We start from the raw sequence: 19,079 nt of genomic DNA, 5'->3' as shown, positions 1-19,079 counted from the left end.
AGTTTTTCCCTATATAGATGTGCCAGTGAAGCCTAGTAAAGCAATGCCACATACAATCCATACTATATTGTAACATTTTTTTAGAAAAAAAACTCCTAGCTTTGCTGTTTGGGAATTTTATGCAAAGCAGCAGGGTAAACTTGCTCAAACACAAAATATATTTTAGGAATTTTGCGAACTTAGAACAAAAGCTGACTTCTGATTTGTTGCTATAGATAACTGTTCTGTACACTGTTGGTATTTTAAAGGTTTGATATTTATCTACTAGCAAATCCAACCCTAACAAAGATTGTACTGTCCCTCCTTGGTCAAAGTAATTATTACTGCTAAATTTAATTGGTTACAGTAGCACTAATGTCCTTTTCATGAAAAGGTTTGTGTAGCTTATTTTACTGTGACATGCCTATAACAATAATAATACAATGCTCTATTCTACGGGCCTGATTTATTAAAGTTCTCCAAGGCTGGAGAGGATACACTTTCATCAGTGAAGCTGGGTGATAAAACAAACCTGGAATAGATCTGGTGCAGGATTGAAAACATTTGATAGCAAATGACTTTTAAGAAATCCATTCCACGTTTGCTGGATCACCCAACCTTACTGATAAAAGTATATTCTCTCCAGCCTTGAAGAACTTTAATAAATCAGGGCCAATGTCTCAATTCAATGGAATTATATGTAGGGATTCCTAAGGGGGCAAAAAAGACAAATGCAATACTGTAGTTTAAGTCTCTTTACCGCATAGTGACTTTATTTCCTAAAAAGTCTCACTTTCAGAAAGGAAGCACTTATGTCTCACTGTTCTAAAAAAACAGATAGCCAATCTAAACAAAACTGTGAACTTTATCATCATTTTAGTCATTTTCACTGTATGTTTTTCATATGAGTAGGTAAAACATGGTAGTACTCACAGCAGATTGGACAATGTGTGTCTGGCCATGGTATTGAACAATGTGTTAAGATGCCCCTTCTACTGATCACATATTCAATACATGACTATTTGTCAGGAGAATATGTACTTGTATAACTTACCATTGGAGATAATGGAGTGTCTAAGCTGGTTTCAGTTTTGCTATCATCAGCATCACTGTCCTTATCACTCCCACTATCATTAACAAAACAGATCTGCAGATTCATCCCACTTTGGAGCCTGAAAATGAAAAATTGGAAACATTAATTACAATGATTAATAACATTCAGAACAAACATTTTTCCAGGGTACCTGGTAAGTTCAACTAATTTCAAGTGCTCAATGGGGAGAATAGTAGACAATGGACCTGATTTATTAAAGCTCTCCAAGGCTGGAGAGGATACACTTTCATCAGTGAAGCTGGGTGATCCAACAAACCTGGGATGGATTTCTTCAAAGCCATTTGCTAGTTTCTAGCAAACGTTTTGAATCCTGGACCAGATCCCTTCTAGGTTTTCTGGATTACCCAGCTTCACTGATGAAAGTGTATCCTCTCCAGCCTTGGAGAGCTTTATTAAATCAAGCCCAATAAGTGAATCCTAACATTGAGAACAAAGTTCCTAATAGAAATGCAGTAGACAGAGCAATGTTTTACAAACTTCAGTTCATCCATTCTGACTAGACATGTTTTAATCTATTAAATAAGCATTTATTTATTTTTATTTAATTATTTTTTTATATCAACCTAAAAACAAGCATTTAATATATGTGGTAGCTTCATTTTTAGACAAAGAACATATTGAATAAGTAGATAAATCATCTGTTGATTTTGCCAGACATACCAGCGTTGTATCAGTGCCATTAACCCACCATATACTGGAGATGAACAAAGGCAGACAGGTTTAAAGTCTAGCTTGTGTGACAATTGTGGCTTCCTTTACACATACAATAAAGATATAAGTATAGCCACCAAAGAACATGGGGCGGTTTATTTGCCAGATCACTAGGTAGAAATAAAAGCCACTACATGTGGCCTTTGGTTAAGATGCACTTTAGGAGATAAGTTTGTAGTTTTGACATACAAAAGCTATCTTGCATTAATTTAACAAAAAATATTGTATACAAGCTTTCTCTGTTATCTACGGCAATTGTCAGGTTGTTTTCCTTTGGTTGAGGTTCTTTTTTTTCTGTTTTGGGGGAGATACTCTAAATAATATTTTTTTAGACAAACTAACATGGTATTAAATTCACACTCCTGACAAGCCTAGGGGAACTAATTAAAAAAATTAAAGGTTGTTTATAGGTAACACGTGTTAACTGGGTCAAATGAAAATTGCTTCTTTTTGGAAGTTATACTCCAAGGTCTCCATTTATAACATACATCAAATAACGTGCAATGAAAACTCCACATTGTGCCTACATTTCACATCGTATAAAAAAAAAAAAAAAAAAGTAAATAAATAAAAAAAGCACAGAAGCCTGACTCCAGGACAGAAAAGGAAACCAGTCACAGGACTCTGACAGTATCTATCTCCGGTACCCGTCTCCTCCTGCGTCTTTTTTTCATAAAATGAGTGGGGCTTCTCTTGCATCAGTCTTGTAGCAGGCAAAGTGAAGAGCATATTTATAAGGCACAACACTGTGCTACATAAACATGCCAGAGTTTTTTTTATTATATAAAACAATCCCTTAGTTTGTGACCATATTCAGAGCTAGAATGACAATAGAACAAATCTACCCAGCACTCTTTAAGTAATTATTTACCTTCAGTGCAGGAACTTAATAAGCTCAACAGCAAGGGAGCACAATGTAATTCTGTATATTTGGCAGCATTCTAATTCTAGGTTGTGGTCTTTCACCTTCCATAAAACTTGTCATTTTCAAACATGACAGTTCACTGGCTGGTGTGGTAGTTATACATTTAATATTATACACGACAAAATGATGACACAACCCAGAACATGAATGCTTCCTAATTACATTTACCAAACTACACATTAAACATTTAAGGAAGAACAGATTACATTTAGAAAATATTCCACATCTCCTTTTTTACAGTAAATGACTGTCTCTGGCTGTTAGCCAATACAGTGTGGGCTTTCATATGGCAGGCAGCGATTTCCCATATACGTCAGCAGCTGGACTACTCTGTTACTAGTAATTAAAGTAAAAAATCAAACATTATTGAGACCAGTTCAAAACCACAACACAGAAATGTACCTCCCATGTATGGAAGAATCTCTGCATCCAGTTTAAAAAAATACCCAATTAGATGGTGGATCAAACCATTTCTAAACCAAGTTCTAAGGTGACAGCTTCAGGTAACGGGTTTACCTTTTTTTTTTCTAACAAGGAGTAAAATTAGTCTGTGAACCTGTGCCATTGTTTCTATCCGTCTGTCATCTCCAACCCCTATTGAATGTAGTGGGCTGCATAATATGTTGGTGCTATACTAATGCAGTTTAATAATATTAATTATCTGCTAATTCTATGAAGAAAATACAGCAATTGTGCTAAAACTTGCAAATCCTTTGAATTTGCAATACAAGGATTGCTACTTACTTATTTATGGCAAACAGATTCCAGAAAGCTTCTCACATTGGGGTTGGTGATACAGCTTTCTGAAATCCCTGAAAATTCTGAAATGTCCTCAAATTTCCCTAATCTCCTCCTAAGATATGATTAATCAGAAGCAGGTTGAATGTTGACCTATACCCACTTAGCTTACTTGCCTTTTAGGATATTACATTTTGAAAGCATCCAACTTTGCATAGCGTTCTAGTTCAGAAATGAATATAAAAAACTGATAAATGTAATTTAGCCCATTTCCCTCATAGATGCAGTGCCAGGGCAAGTCTTTTTTTCTAGGCAATGACATTATAAGATGTGTAGGTGGGATTTAGGTAAGGGCAGAAGTTAAATGCTACCTTTTCCCAGACCACAGACTGACGACTGTCGTTGCTTTGGTGCAAGAAGAGCAGTGTGGCTTTTACTACCCAGAAAAAAAAATTAACATGTCCTGCTACACAATATAATCTGTGGAAAATATAGTAAAGGTAGGAAGGTTAAAAAAAATCTCGAGAACATACTAGGACAGCCTACATTGGGTGGGTTTGGGATTACCCTCCAGCTTTACAAATAAGTAAGCAAAACTAACACTGTAGCATAGGCAGCAGCTGCAGAGCGCCTGGAAACAATATGTAGAAAACATTTCCTCTTTTGCTGCTTGGACAAAAGATTTAGCCTTTTATGGACAAAATTATTCACTGTTTATTGGCTCTTTCAATTATATAGCTTATGCACCATTAAGAACAAGGCTGCCATATCCAGACTTACAGGAACCACCTGCAGTCCTGTTCTGTGTTGATTCTGAATACTGTATGTTGTTACTGCTGCACAGGTTTTTATACATATTTGCCACTGTAAACATTTTACACATTTGTACTGCTTAGCCCCGTTTGCATATATAGCTTTGCATATGTGTGACATTAACCATTAATAATAGTAATCACAGATTTAATAATAATATTAATAATAATAATAATAATAATAATCACAGCTCAGGTAATTAATGGTTTTCTTTCACGTTTCCACTTATACTAAGTAGTAAAATGGGATAACTGCAATCTACCAGAAATAACACTTTGTAACCTCTCATAAACTAATCAAATTGAAATAAAAATCCCACTTTGAACTCCATTAGAAAATACACTTCGGCATAAGTAATATCCCCATAGGGCTAAAAGTCAAAATTATCTCTCTTTTAATTCACAGCTCCTATGAATTCCCAGAGATTTCATTTTAATCCAATTAGGAAGGAAAAAAAAGTGTTAATAAATTCTTCTGGAAAGAGCAGAGGAGTACACATTTCAGAGGAAATTCCTTTGTATGCTGTAAAGAATCCCCTACGTTAAATGACCTCCTACCTGTCCCCATAATTGCAGTGTATACGTGCACAGGTTTGGCAAGCTCTAGAATGTGTGCCTGGGTGGGCATGTAAAAACGTTTTCACCCGCTGTCATTCCCTGCCACCTCTGATGGACAGAGACACTCTGTCCATCAGAGGTGGCAGGGTGGCATTCCCTGTCAGGTGGCAAAGTAACCTTCTCAAATTACAGAAATAAATGGCGCTTGGTCTCTAGAAGATCAGCCAAGCCCTTGGCTGGACATTATTACAGCATTTAAAAAGAAACTGGAAGGGAACCACATATCAGAGGTCAGAGGAATGTTTCCAATGTAGGAGGAGCAAGGGTTGAGGATGGAGGTTTCCTACATTTATCCAGGCTGGGCTAGAATAATAAGAATCACAGGCTTAGGGAAGTGTCTCTGGACACAAGCCGCCCAGTCTCCTATCTCAGGCTCAGACACATGGTTTCCCACGCATGTGCGGTCCGGAGTTTGTGCTTTTAGCGGTCCGTGAGCCCCAAAAGGTTGGTGACCACTGCTCTAGGAAAAGTTATAAACCCCAGATCTAGCAAAAGGATGACCAAGAGGGAGTCAACTGGTTACTTAAGTTATTCTCCCAGCCTTGCTATTTCCCATAATTCACCATAGTTTATCATAGAACAGAACTTACCTGGAAGACAAACTTGGTTTTCCGCTTTTGCTGCAACTAGTATAGATGCCAGGGCCATCATCGAAAAAACTTCCAAGTGCCAATTTTTGCCTGATAGATTCTCTTTCATTCTTCTGAGCCTAAAATATAAATTGTTAAAATATGAGGTGATGACATCATAATCTTTTAGAAAGTAATATGTTTGTGTCCCTTTCAGGCATGGTTATGGTAATACATATCAACATTGTTTGGTGCACACACACTTATATTTTGTTGGACCGCCTTTAGCTTTAATTACAAAACTTAACCACTATGGGGTCATTTCATTAAACTTATGTCTTGTCACAATAGTTATTCAGTGCTCAACCCAGAAATTTTTTCAAGCCGGGTGGGAAGAAATTTTAGGTGGGTGGCAGCCCCTGTATTGTGAACAAACTCTTTGGTAACCACCCAAAAACAGCCGGGTGGGTGCTGAAAAGTGCCAGGTGGTGTGCCCAGTTAAAAGTGTCTGGGTCGAGAACCCTGGTTATTCATGTGCAATACTTTTTCCACAAGATTTTGTAATCATGTTTAAGAGTTGGACCACTGTGTAAAGTCTTCTCCAGCACAAACTTTATCAATGGGGTTATGTCCTTGAGCAGCATGTAAAGAGAAATCTTCCAAAAATCTTCACCAATTGCTCTTCACTTTGCATAAATTACTACTCACAACAATCAAATAAACAAACTGACTAGGTTTCTAACCATTCTCTCTATCTACCTAAATTTTTAGGTAGAGATACCTTTTTAATAGGTATTTGGTTAGCTTCCATGCATATGGAAATCAGTAATGCCTCCCAAGCACAGAAAGGTTACAATATTGAAACATTTATATTGATAGGTAATAAAGCATAAAATGACAATTCTGTGTAGGGTAATGATCTGTACTAAATACATAAAATATCTGAGAAAATATATGGGAATATAAAATTATAAAACAACAATGGTAGAAAAAAGGCACCAAATATAAAACCAATGCATATATTATATGACTGATAATCCTCTCCTAAACAATAGATCTAAAATTAAATCAAGCATTCCAAGAATTATTCTCCCCTTACTTCAATTTAATTGCATACATCTTGACATAAACAAGTACATGGAATAATTCACTTCATGCAATTAAAGGGATGGGGGATCTAATCTGGTGTAAGAAGATTATCTACATCCCATGGACCATAATCTGTAACAACTTGTCTGCCATATTTTCTGAAAGAAGCAAATCTCCAGAATAAAACACCTTGAATGGAGCCAGCAAGTGAAACATTTTTAATAAAAGAAATTAAGCCCTGATTAAATAAAAAAACATCCACATGTATCAGTGAACATACAGCATGCAGCAAAGAATAAGCTTCTTAGCCATTTTAAGTGACTACACGTGGTCTATTCCCTAGTAATATTATAATCCCCGTGAAGTGAAAGCTCTTGTGCTAGAGGTTTCTAATCACTATGGCTTGCACTTTGATTAACTCACTACAATCCACTTTAATAGATCGGCCACATCTCCAGTCTGGTTCAAAAACGTGCTATAAAAGAGATGGCAAGCTGATACAAAATGCTAGAATGTACCATGAAACACCAAAATATGGGATTATGTATATGTATACTATAGCAGTAATGTCCCTATATATATATACACACACACACTCAGGTAGCCACAGTTTGCCCTATTTTGATGCATTTTGCAAGATGTATGAACTAGAAAGACGTGTTAAAAACAGTGAGAAAAGAAGGTATGAATAAGGGCTGTAAAATGCCACAGCAGCAGCCAAAGACAAATAAATGACAGGAAAAAGTGTTATAATATCAGTAAGAAAGTTCCTCATTCAATGTCCCTTGAGTCAAGAAAATGATAAGCACCGATTGATAGAGATGCATTATGAGAAACATTTCTGTGTAAAATCTTTATAAACTGCTGACACATAACTCCACAAATAGGGGATATTGGTGCGTATAGTGGCCAAAGCAGCATTACCAATAGTTTTTGTCTGTAAAGTAACAATTTCACCCATGAAACGTAGGCCCGACTGTGTACATAGCTGCTTGGATAGTGTTTGTGGTATGCATAGGGTTTGCTCACACCACATGTTTTTTGTGCATTTTGTGGTATTTGGGACTGAAGGAAAAGAAAGCATGTGTAATGCTTTCTATATTGCTTGTTTGTACTGTGCTGCTTGCTGCATTTTTTGTGTATTGTTGTAAATAGTCCCATTTCAATCACCATCTTTAAAAAGCGCATCAAAACCCCTAAAAGCACAGTATAGTGCATGCCAATATAACGAGAGGACAAGCCAGAGGATAATTCAGCAAATCAGTAGCTGCCCATAGATTATTATTTTTGGGTGAATTTACCCATGTATCTAAAAATACAAGCCCAACCCCAAAATTAGTTTTGGTTTGAGGTGCTCATAACCTATTTTTTATTTCAAGCCTAGCGATGGTAGTTCTGCAGACAGCAAAGCAAAGTACATTCACATAAAACTGTACCACAGTATCAGAAGGGCCATTACCTTTGTAGATGTTTCCACCAAATTAAGAGAAGAGATTTCATGCAAGGTCAAATTCTTTCTTTGCTTGCTGCAGTTCATTTTTAGCAGGATCTAGTCTTCCAGGATAAAACAAGTTTGCCCATACTCCACTTTTTACAATTGCCTGGAATACTTGTCTTAAAAGACTGTTATTAGCCTTCAGTTCTATGCTGTGTGACAACTCAAACACACAGACTATGTGAGATTCTCCCTACTTAGGCCCACTGTGTATTTGTTCTTCTCACATACTAGTGAAGACATCTGTTACTTTCTGCCATTCAGATCTATCTCTGCCTAGCACACAGCACCAGAGCCTGTCATACTCCCACTATCACCTGCCACACTTCAGCAGGGAATGCAGCTCTATCTACTGATATGCTTTCTGCCTTTTCCTAATAAAGACAAAATGCAGCATCTGGAACCTTGACACTATTATATTTAGATTTCAAAGGTAAGCAGACAGTGAAATATGTCACCATAGAATGTATAGTGCCAGTTTCTTGGGGAAATCCCCAAGGATGTATCTTATAAGAAAGACAGAATTTTGGCACAATTAATTAGCCGCTACAATAGAAAGTATAACTACAATGGAAATGCATATGGTCAAACAAACTAAGTTCACTATTAGTAGGACATATAGCCAAGGGAAACCAAAATAAAACAAGACAGATAATAAAATAAAACAGAGTCTCTATTAAGATCCAAAAGGTCCACAATGCATACATTATACATTAGGTGCAAAGTTTGTTTGTTATTCCAGTGTTTGCATGGGTTTCCTAAGGGCACTCTGGTTTCCTCCCACATATAAAAAGAATAATGGCAGGGTAACTACCCCCTCCTCTACAAAGGGGTAAAGATGATAATGTCCTATGACTATGATGAGGACATTAAATTGTGAGGATCAGTTGGTGACACGACTATGGACTCTTCGCCACAGTAATATGTCAGTGCTATTTAAATATATGGTAATATCTGGACTGCAAAAAATGCAGTGCAAGTAGAAAGCCTATCATTAATGGCTTGTTCAGAGTCAGGCAGTAACATGAACACATGAACGGTCCGATTTACAGTGCAATTACTGCATACCGTGTGCCCTATTTTCTTCCGCTAGACACAGTAGTTATATAAGGTGCAATGATGGACATACATATCATTGGAGTTGTCTCAGACTAGAGGGGTATAGAAAGCAGAAACATGTCCTTTGTTTGTTCTTCTTTCTCACAACTTCTAAAAGCCTTTTGAACAATGTAAAACCGTTCACAAAGCTCCTAGCAGGAGTTCCTAATAAAGTCTATTGGAGCAATAGACAATTCCACCAACAAGTTCACCAACCATGAGACACTAAATACACTTCTCTCAAATACACACCACTCTTGAACTGATTAACTGCTGTTATTTGTCTCAATTATATTCAGATAGCAGGTAATATTTTCAGATATGAGAATACACTTCCAACCACAAGACCTAAAGCTCAGGGCATTATAAAAATAAAGAATAAACAAAAACCTGCAGCAATTGTACCCAACTGGCTAAACAAATAAGATACAGAAGGCCTGATGGTACCAATCTAAGTCTAAAATGCATCAAACAGCCATCCTACTTGTGACCAGGCAGTGCTCAGGATTTCGTTTTTTATTAGGCTTCACAATAATATTTTTTATTTTGCACTAACTTACCATTTTGTTCTAGGGCCATGTTTACACACTACTAAAACACTAGCAAAACAAAAATTGGGGGCAAACTAAGATAATCCTTAGCTTTAAATTTGACCCTACATTTGAATAACTATTGAAGAATCCCCTAATGCTCCGGTGTACAACACTCCAGCTCCCTGAGCAATGTTGTCACCCCAGGAAAGGAAGGGTTTGTGAAAACACACATATTCCATAATTTTACAGAAAACAGGAAAAACAAACAATACAGGAACATGTGTAACAATGTAGCATGTAGTTGTGTGTACCAGAGCAGCTTCACATTGGGTGGCAGTAGCAAATGTTTCTAATTAGTTATTTTAAAAATATACAACAAATACCAATACATTGTAGCCAGTTGCAGCTCTCAAAATAACTTGCTACAAAGTGTCTGTAATTGTTTACACAGATGTCACAGTAAACACAAGAGTAATAAGAAAATATTTTAAAAACTGAGACTTTGCTGTTAAACCCTTCATTACCCTGTTGTAACTCCAATTATTCCTTAATTAGCAGTTTACATCTGGAATCACTTACATTTTTGAAAAATATTAATAGTAAAACTGGAAAAAGCATATTTTTGTGTTCTTTTTCTTTTTGTTTGGTTTTGTCTTTATATACTGTAATAAAAGTATTAGCATTTAAAAAAAAATCATACAAAAGCCTTGTGTATCCCAAACAAGCAATATATGCCTCGCTTCTGTATCATAAGAAAAAAAAAGGACTTGCTGAATTATTAAACCAGTAGTTTAATATGAAATGTCTGTTGAGTGCTTACAAGTATTTTTAGCTAAATAACTATCATCATATAATGTACAATTATGTGGATCATTCCAATAATTTTCTATTCTGACCTGGGTTATCTCACCTTCATGAAAAATGGGAACAGATTGAACATCTCCTTGAAAATGTACATTTCTACAAGACTGTTCAGGAATGTTGGCTCTATCATACGATAGAGAGGGGCATGCCCTTCTCATTAACATCTTTCATCTGTGAACCTTGAAAGTTTCATTCAGTTTTTGTTCACAAGCAAACAATGCCTGACAATGGGGACCAGCACAAAAGTATCTCACAGTCTTTTATTATCAAAAGCCTATAATTTACCAAGTGAACATCAAGTCTAACAGGAGAGCAAAGGTCTTGACCCATGTCCACTAGTAGTAGAGTCACTAGATGGCCGTGTTATTGCATTGCTGAATGACTAAATGTAACCCTGGCCATATAAATACCTGGAAACAGTCAATTCCTTATACCAAGAGGAACATTTGGAAGCCTGATGAATGCAATAACACATGGTGCATTAAGCAGAACAACCTGAATTAATCTATAGACAGTTTATTCCCATTCACAATATCACTTCTGAAAACTCATACAAAATGCACATCTATAGACCAATACTTACTTTTTTAGATGTACAAAATTTACATTAGTAGATCTTTTTCTCCTCAAGCAGATATCCTACGAGTAAATGTCTTGGAATTTTGATCCACCTTTTAATAATGTGCAGCAACGTTTTCTCAAAGAAGGGTAAGTATTTCAGCCCTGTATTACTCTTAATTACCCATGTAAAGAAGACTTTAAAATAGCTTTAAAGAGAGCCGGCGATTTGCACAATCATGGTAAAGTGATAGGTTGGTTTGTGCTGCCTTCCCATCTGCCTATTCTAACCTTCCAGCTGCTCTGTTCATCCAAAGTGTGCCAAGATATACTGGACATGGGAAGCATGCCAGTGCTGGTGCTTGGCTTCTGAAGCACCAAGCACACTAACAAAGGGCATAGGGGAGATTCCATAGAAAAGTGTGAGATGTGACTTATGTTAGATACTCATGCTGAATTTGTATTGCTGGAAACAATCTTTTGCAATTGTTTCCAGTGGCTGCAGAATGACTGAGGCTTGTACACGTATATTTGTTTAGGTCTATGCAGAGTAGTGCGGGAAGACTTTATCCATAGCTCATAGTACAATAGTGTAGTAGGAAGAATACCTCTTAAATGGCCAGCGGGAAAGCTGCCACTCCAACAGATAGTCAAAAAAAAAAAAATTGGTATATGCTAAACTGACCTGAGATTCACAAAGTGCTCATTGCTCAAGGAACTCCTAGCAACCTCAGGAGGAACACTGGTTGTAAAACACAGATCTAGCATATGTTTGTAGCTTTAATCAGAGCTCCCCTTTTTTGGTGCAAAGTGCATCTGGAACAGGATGCAGCCTTTGTATAGCTATTTAAAAAGTTAAGAACCTAAATGAGTAATGGGTGTGGATCAGCATGATATTCATCAAAGTCCCTTTAAAAGGAAAGTATTTCAAATTCCATCGCAGACAACTGAAGTGCCTCCCAAATCTTTAGGTCAATTACACCTTGTGCAGAGAAAACTGGGAATGTAGACATACTATTTCTGCAGACTGCCAAACTGTCAGTCCCTCTCTGAGCTTCAATAGATAAGCTTTTCACTCCAAAAACTGCAACCTGATACAGAATACAGAGGGGGAGAAAACACGATGAAAGCTTTGTCTCACAGCTATAAACACCACAGTTGTTTCAGTTACATTATTCTATGTAGTAAATGCTTCTCTTTTCTTTGTAATAGCATATTTTACCATTACACTGTTCACTAATAAAACATGCGGCAAAGTATACTGCTAAAATGCAGTACAAGCCAGCCCGGGTATGGGCCATATTGCATTATCTGCAGGGGCTAACAAAGACAAGGCTTTTATTATAGGGCACCAAATCTGCTTTTACTAGGTTAAAAAAATTTGACATATTTTCATCAAATTTACAACCAAAATTACTTATATTACTGATAATCTCTAATATTAGTGATCAACCACTAAAGTAAAGGAAACAATTGTTTCCTATAGAGAAAGTCACATAAGTGGTACAGTATGTAGCAGCAATTTATCTAGCCTGATTTCCGAATTTACTGCACACCCTGAGCCTCTCTCAGTGTGAAATGGAACTTGCAGCAAGTCAGTATATTACATTTTTTAACCAGACAGCTCTCCTCTCTCCGACATTTATTGTACTTCAGTCCTCTTTTTCAAATTATGAAGGTTTAGCATCATACGTGCACTTTCCTAGGCTCATCTGCTTGTAATTGAAGCCTGTCTAAGATTACCTACATCTCCAGCCTGATATCATCCCAACATTGGGTGATGAAAGGCAGCCCAGCGCTTGCATCAAGTCTGAAAACTCCCTGCCAGCCTCTTCCACCAGACAAGGTCTGCCTGTATTGCAAAGAAAAGCAGAGACCCAAGGAACCAGATAAGACAAAAATCAGTTGACTTTCACTTTATTTCTACTTTATTAAATCAACCCCATTGTGCAAATTTCCCATTTTTAGCATTCCCTAGAGTATAGTTTTATTTAATGTTTGTATTTTGCAGTTTGTGTTGACTTTACCTAAATGAACATGTTTATGAACACAGATAAGATTATTTACATTTAGAGGATCACATTCCCATGTTTATCTATTCATACCATACATTCCCTGGGCTTTGACTTTTCATCCCTTTCCCCTCCCCATTACCTCCTAAATCCAGATTCACTTTACCTCCAATTCTAACGTTTCATCATATTTAAACATTTCAACATTTCAGTGATGGAAAGATGGGCACATGCCCCATGTTTTTTAGCTTCAACAATTTTTATGAAAAGAATAAACTTAGGTTCAAAAACCAAACATTATAGCAAGGGCAACAGTAGAACAGTACTTTCTACCTTTCTTCCTGTATGATCCCCAGGACAGGAAATGACGTTAACTTTTACCAACAGGTACAGGACTGCAATAAAAAGCTAAAAGTGCATATAACTCTCTCCTATACTTAAAAAAAAAAACCTGGCCTGTAGCTTGGTCTTGGAATTATGTATTTGTTAAAAAAGATAATTTAATGCTCATTTATCTACAATAATAATAATAGCAGCTACCTCTCTACTATATAAATAAAAAATACATAATTAATAATATACTATCTGCATCAACAATGTAAAACAAAAAGACAAGGCACATTTTTGTAATGTATTTATCTAATTTTGCTCAAAATAATAAATGCATAGTTAGTTGAAATGATTGCACTTCAGTTGTACAACCTAACATCATATCTGACAACATATCTAACATCAATCTTACAACAGATCACATAAAGCCCTACTGATTAAATGCAGAGAAATTGCTATAATTTTTCTAATATTTGATCACCCAATGCAGGGAGTAAATTCATAATTGCATAGTCAAAGATCTAAACAAATGTTTTAGGCGTTGATATGATTCACAGCTATGAATATTATGTGTGAAAATGTCACTAAAGAAGAAGAAACATGACACATTGCACTTTAATGGTTACATTGCCAGTGATGACACAGATAACGAATTCGCCCATGTTTCACACGATTACATTATTGCTGGTATTACTCATATATGATGTGTCAGTTGATTTGATCATTTTATCCGTCTAAGTGGTTTTATAGATGCAGAGCTGCCTGACATCACCCCCTAAAAGCTGCAATTTGAAAAGGAAAAAAATTTAAAATAATTTTCTGTACAGGTAATTTAACATATCCAGCCAGCACTTTTCAGTGACCACCTGGCTGTTTTTGGGTGGTTACTGAAAGGTTTGGATCACAATACAAAGGCTGCCACCCACCTACAATTTCTTCCCACCCAGCTTCTGGGGAACATACTAACACTACACATACTTCTTGTATGCCTGTGTGCACACAGCCTATAGACACCCAAAGAACCAGATAAGACAAAAAATGAGCAGATTAAGCTTGAGTTGATTTTTACTTTACTTCTACTTTAATAAATCAACCCCATTGTGCCCACTGTGAATTTTACTCATTGTCTAGAGTATAGTTAATTGTTTCTATTTTTTTACACTAAGTTTCTATGAAGAAACATTAACTAGGAGATGACTGGAAATAAAGCTAAACTCTAGGTAGTTATCTCCATATTAGAAAAATATATAGGTGTAATTCTGTATTATTTTCCAGCACCCATACAGAGAAACACATAAAGAAGTTGTCATGTATACAGCTAGGCTATACAGCATGTGATAGGATAATGAAGGAGCAGTGGCAGATCCCCATTATTCTCTTCTCTTTTCTGTTACCATCCAATGATAAAAAGACAGCTTTTCAAACCAGCAAATAATCAGTACAATCTAAATGATAGTATAAACAGGATATAAGTGTATGATATCAAGACAAATTCTGGTATTTTTGCAGCTGTATGTAAAGCTATTTAACACCAAGAATGTGTGCTAGGCTAAAGGTCATGGCCTCTCTAGTAAGTCATGTAAAGAATATCTTTTGGCAATCAGCAAGCTCACTGCTGTTTTAGTAGCCATGTGTTTGTTTAATTTTGATCAGCAGCCTGTGTGAACTGTAGAAAGTATTTGTGCAGATTACTTCTACAAATTAAGTGACATGGTCATCAATTAGGGCTTTACTTTTAAGACAGTTGAGACTGTGTGTGGGATAATGACTGCACAGAACTGTCCGCAGTGACATTAATGTTCTGCACAGGCCTCAGTCATATTATTATTATTATTCATAAACACGATTTATATAGCGCCAACATATTATGCAGTGCTGTACATAAATAAGGGTTGGCAAGTGACAGACAGATACAGACAGTGACAAAGGAGGAGGAGAGGACCCTGCCCCGAAGAGCTTAGAATCTGGGAGGTGGGAAAACTTTAAACAATAGTCTAACAACTTGTGAACTTGGGAGGCTGCAGTGCAGACTGTTCAGCATGGAATGATTTTGACACCCCAAGAAGTGAATTTCTTTAGCTATTGTTTTTTTAAGGATTTTTATACAACCTGAAAAAGTTTACTGATGATAGTGTCTCTTTAAAATGTTTATTATTAATTTTAAGGGCATTACTTTTAAAATAGGTATGTAAACTGATATAAGAAACAGGTACGCCAGAGTTTTATGTACCATTATCGGATGTACCTATCACCCTGTATGCTGTGTTTACGAGATGTTTTGCTGTATAAGCCTGGTTGTCTTTGTATGTGAAAATGTTCAATAGAAATTCAGTTTAAAAAAAAAAAAGAAACAGGTAAATATTAAATTGTTTTAGTTTAAGACATTTATAATTTACATGTTTATGGTTTAAAAAAAAAGCAGTTTTAAATCTACATGGTTTAGCTTTTAAGTTAAGTATGTAAACAGGAGAGTCTATTGTGTTGGTGTCTGTTAACAATGATTTAGGTACTATTGCAGACAACTAATAGTTTAATAGAGGTGTCTGCAAATATGATAAACAAAAAATTATTATATTGCATTTTGTCACAAAATTATAATTTAATGGCTTGAATTTCACATCTTTAATATTCATGTGACAAAATAGAACATTTTTTTGCCCATCTAATGTCCATAGGAGGTTGTATTACCTTTATTACCCACTGTGCAGACCAGAATTTTTCATAACATACAGTCACCGATTGGGCAGTGCTGAACGTTTCAATGAGCAGTTTACATGCTAAGCTCACTCAAAGCTGCAACTGTCAGTGACCCCTTCATCAGTTCTGAGCAAGTATGGTAACAGGGCAGTGGTGAAGAAGAATCATAAAGTGCCTACAACTGCTATGAAAGTCAATATTTGTAAAGGACTAGACACCCTCCCTTTATGACTGCAGTATACAGATCTGGCCTGTTTCAAAACCACCATAGAAGGGGCATTTTGAGGTTAGGTTATTATTGTGCCCCATGTAGTGCAGTTGTGGTATTTGGTTTATTTAGCAATGATTATCTTTAACTTATAACAGAATTGTCTTGATCAGTTCTGATGCAACTCAAAAAGTTAAGGTTTTAAACATATTTGTTATATATGTGCTATATTCACCTTCAGCACAAAGCTCTCTTGTATCACATCCCACAAGGGAATCTCCAAGAAATGATCAGAGATATATAAAGCTGTCTGGTCCTCTACAAGGATGGCATCTATCATGAAAATCCCTAATAACCTTTTTCAAAAAGGAGGTTGCTATTGATGGCCCTGACATAAGGACATTATTTCTGTGCCTGTAAAACACTCAATCTTTCAGCAGATGTTCGGGATACGGGAAGGCCGCATATGATCTGTGAGGTTTAAGGACCACAAATATCAAGCTTGCTCAGCTGCCCTGTTTGTGTTCCATCAATGTTTGTGTAAACAAGCAGGTTCAGTTTCCTGCCAGTCCTACAATAGTTATGTCATGTAATTACATTACACATCCACCAGCCCAGGCTGGATAATATTCCACTGCAATAATGTGATATGGTAAGAGAAGATGCTATGCCCCGCCACGCCAGAAAAGAATGGCTGTTATCCATTATACGAATATTAGGAAACCGTCTTTATGAAGAAGAATTAGACATGCAGAGCAGGCCTGCAGATAGCAAACCATCACAAAACAAGGCCTCAGTTGCTAAGGAACAGTATTAGGCTCCGGTGAAAGCCCAGAGCTGAGGCCTTTCTTAGGTGAAAGGTTAGGAGACCCCCATAAAACAATTGTTAACACTGCCAGCTGTGTATACCCATAAATGTCACCAACTTGCTATCTGGTAAGCCAAAACAAATATTAGCATTGGTCTGATTACTGGGACTCCCCCTCCCCATGTTGATCCTTAGGAAACCATGTTGTTTTGATGTTAAATTCAACTTACATTCCCCTTGGATGAGAAATCAAACGAAACACCATGTAGGTAAATATTTCAGTGCAGAAAAAACACCTAGCCTGCCTTTCCTTTCTGTCTCAGTATTATATTATTATCTTTCTGTTCTGGCTTTTGTGTTTTCTACCACATTTTATAAAATCAGAGCAGTTGTTTTAGAGTTTCAGCTTTACCTGTATGTGATCTTGTATTGGGGAAGATAGCACTCTGGCACAAAATATTGGGGGCAGTGTAAATGTATTCTGCAAGGTGCAAAGTGTATCAACACTGTAAATTAATACTTAAAAAATAAAATAAAAGAATAAAATACTTAAGAATGTTCAAAGTATTCTGTAAAACACAGAGGAATTAATGAGTGCATTATACAAACAAAATCTATCTATACAATACCTATACTTTGATTGTAGCAACATTTTGTCTAGAGAAGGGATTACTGAGACCTATTGAGTCTTTTAGATTTTATTATTTGAGTCCCACTAGATCTCTGATCACCCTATAGTTTATAGCAGGGGTCAGCAAACGTTTTGGACTACTAGGCCATTTCTGGAGGTCAAGAAGGCATACTAGGCCAGAAGAAACAAGGTGTCCAAGGAAAGGTTTTTTATTTAAGAATACAGTACGATCAATGGGAAACATCATGTTGTATATTCTTAGCGACAGATACAATATCAGGTTCTAATGATGAGGAGTTCAAATTAAAAAAATAAAATAAATCTATAAATAAAAATAAAATTAATAAATAACCATTATAAGAACAGATTCAATGCATTTTTATCTTGGAATTGGACTTTAAAGGGGCTTTGTGCAATATTATACCTAATGACAAGAAAATACTAATTTTGTTTAAAAGAAAATGTTTGTTTTATGCAAAAGCACTACCATCAACTGTAGTACACTGAGCCAGGAAAAATATGTATTTTTTTAATTTTAATTGTATACAGAATATTAATGTTTACAGCAAAACAAAATTCTCCCTCTTCTGCCTTTCCGGTGACAACTCAAAATGTATGATTTTCCCCTTACTTCCATACTTGGAGTAGTTATAATACTTTTACCAAAATAAATAAATATAATATTTATATTTATTTACCTTTAACTGTTAATATTAATAATAAAAGTAAAAGGTAATCAGTAAACAAAATAATTTAAAAAAAAATTGCAGGCATTCCAATATTATGCAATAATATATAAGAATATGTAAAAACATTGTTTTATATGCATAATGTAAAAGGGGAAATATCGGTCTCAAACTTATTAGCTGCAATTGTCTAACAGCTGCAGTTTCTGTATTCTTCTATGAAAGTAGTAATCAGGAAGTCAGCTACCATCTCAATTAATTTTTGTTCTGAATTGATCCCATTAGGATGTGTATTCATGCACCCTTCAATAAAATGAAAAGCTCTTAAATATACAAAAGATTTGTTTGGTGATCGTTGAAAAATGACAGCTTGGATTAAACTATTACATCAACACTGCACTAATGAGCTGCATGCACAGGACCCCAGCAGGAAGAAAACTGGGGAGCTGGGAGAGGTCTCTACTGCTGGGTATAATCAAGTATAACCTAAGAGTTTACATAGATGCTGCATCCAGGCAAGGTGATACTTGATCCAAAATGGGGGTGATTAGAGGTAACCCTAGGAAGCTAATGCATATTGGGCATCAATACAATCAGAATAAGT

General features: G+C 36.1%; 1 protein-coding gene across 6 annotated transcripts in view; it reads right to left on the bottom strand.

Moving 5' to 3' along the window:
- Positions 1 to 19,079, bottom strand: part of SCHIP1 (schwannomin interacting protein 1) — a 166,010-nt gene that overhangs the window by 5,898 nt on the left and 141,033 nt on the right. For 4 of the 6 annotated variants that reach the window (XM_072408037.1, XM_072408038.1, XM_072408039.1 and 1 more), the window contains 2 exons: positions 5,488 to 5,606; positions 1,034 to 1,151 (listed from right to left, as the gene is read on the bottom strand). In XM_072408037.1, the coding sequence (XP_072264138.1) occupies positions 1,034 to 1,151; positions 5,488 to 5,606 (237 nt within the window). Of the gene's footprint in view, positions 1 to 1,033; positions 1,152 to 5,483; positions 5,607 to 8,014; positions 8,316 to 19,079 lie in introns of those variants that run through there. The other 2 variants (XM_072408043.1, XM_072408040.1) reach the window with 2 other exon arrangements.

This window comes from Pyxicephalus adspersus, chromosome 4 (genome assembly GCF_032062135.1).
Source record: "Pyxicephalus adspersus chromosome 4, UCB_Pads_2.0, whole genome shotgun sequence".
NCBI lineage: Eukaryota > Metazoa > Chordata > Amphibia > Anura > Pyxicephalidae > Pyxicephalus > Pyxicephalus adspersus.
This window is presented reverse-complemented; position numbering and strand designations above follow the sequence as displayed.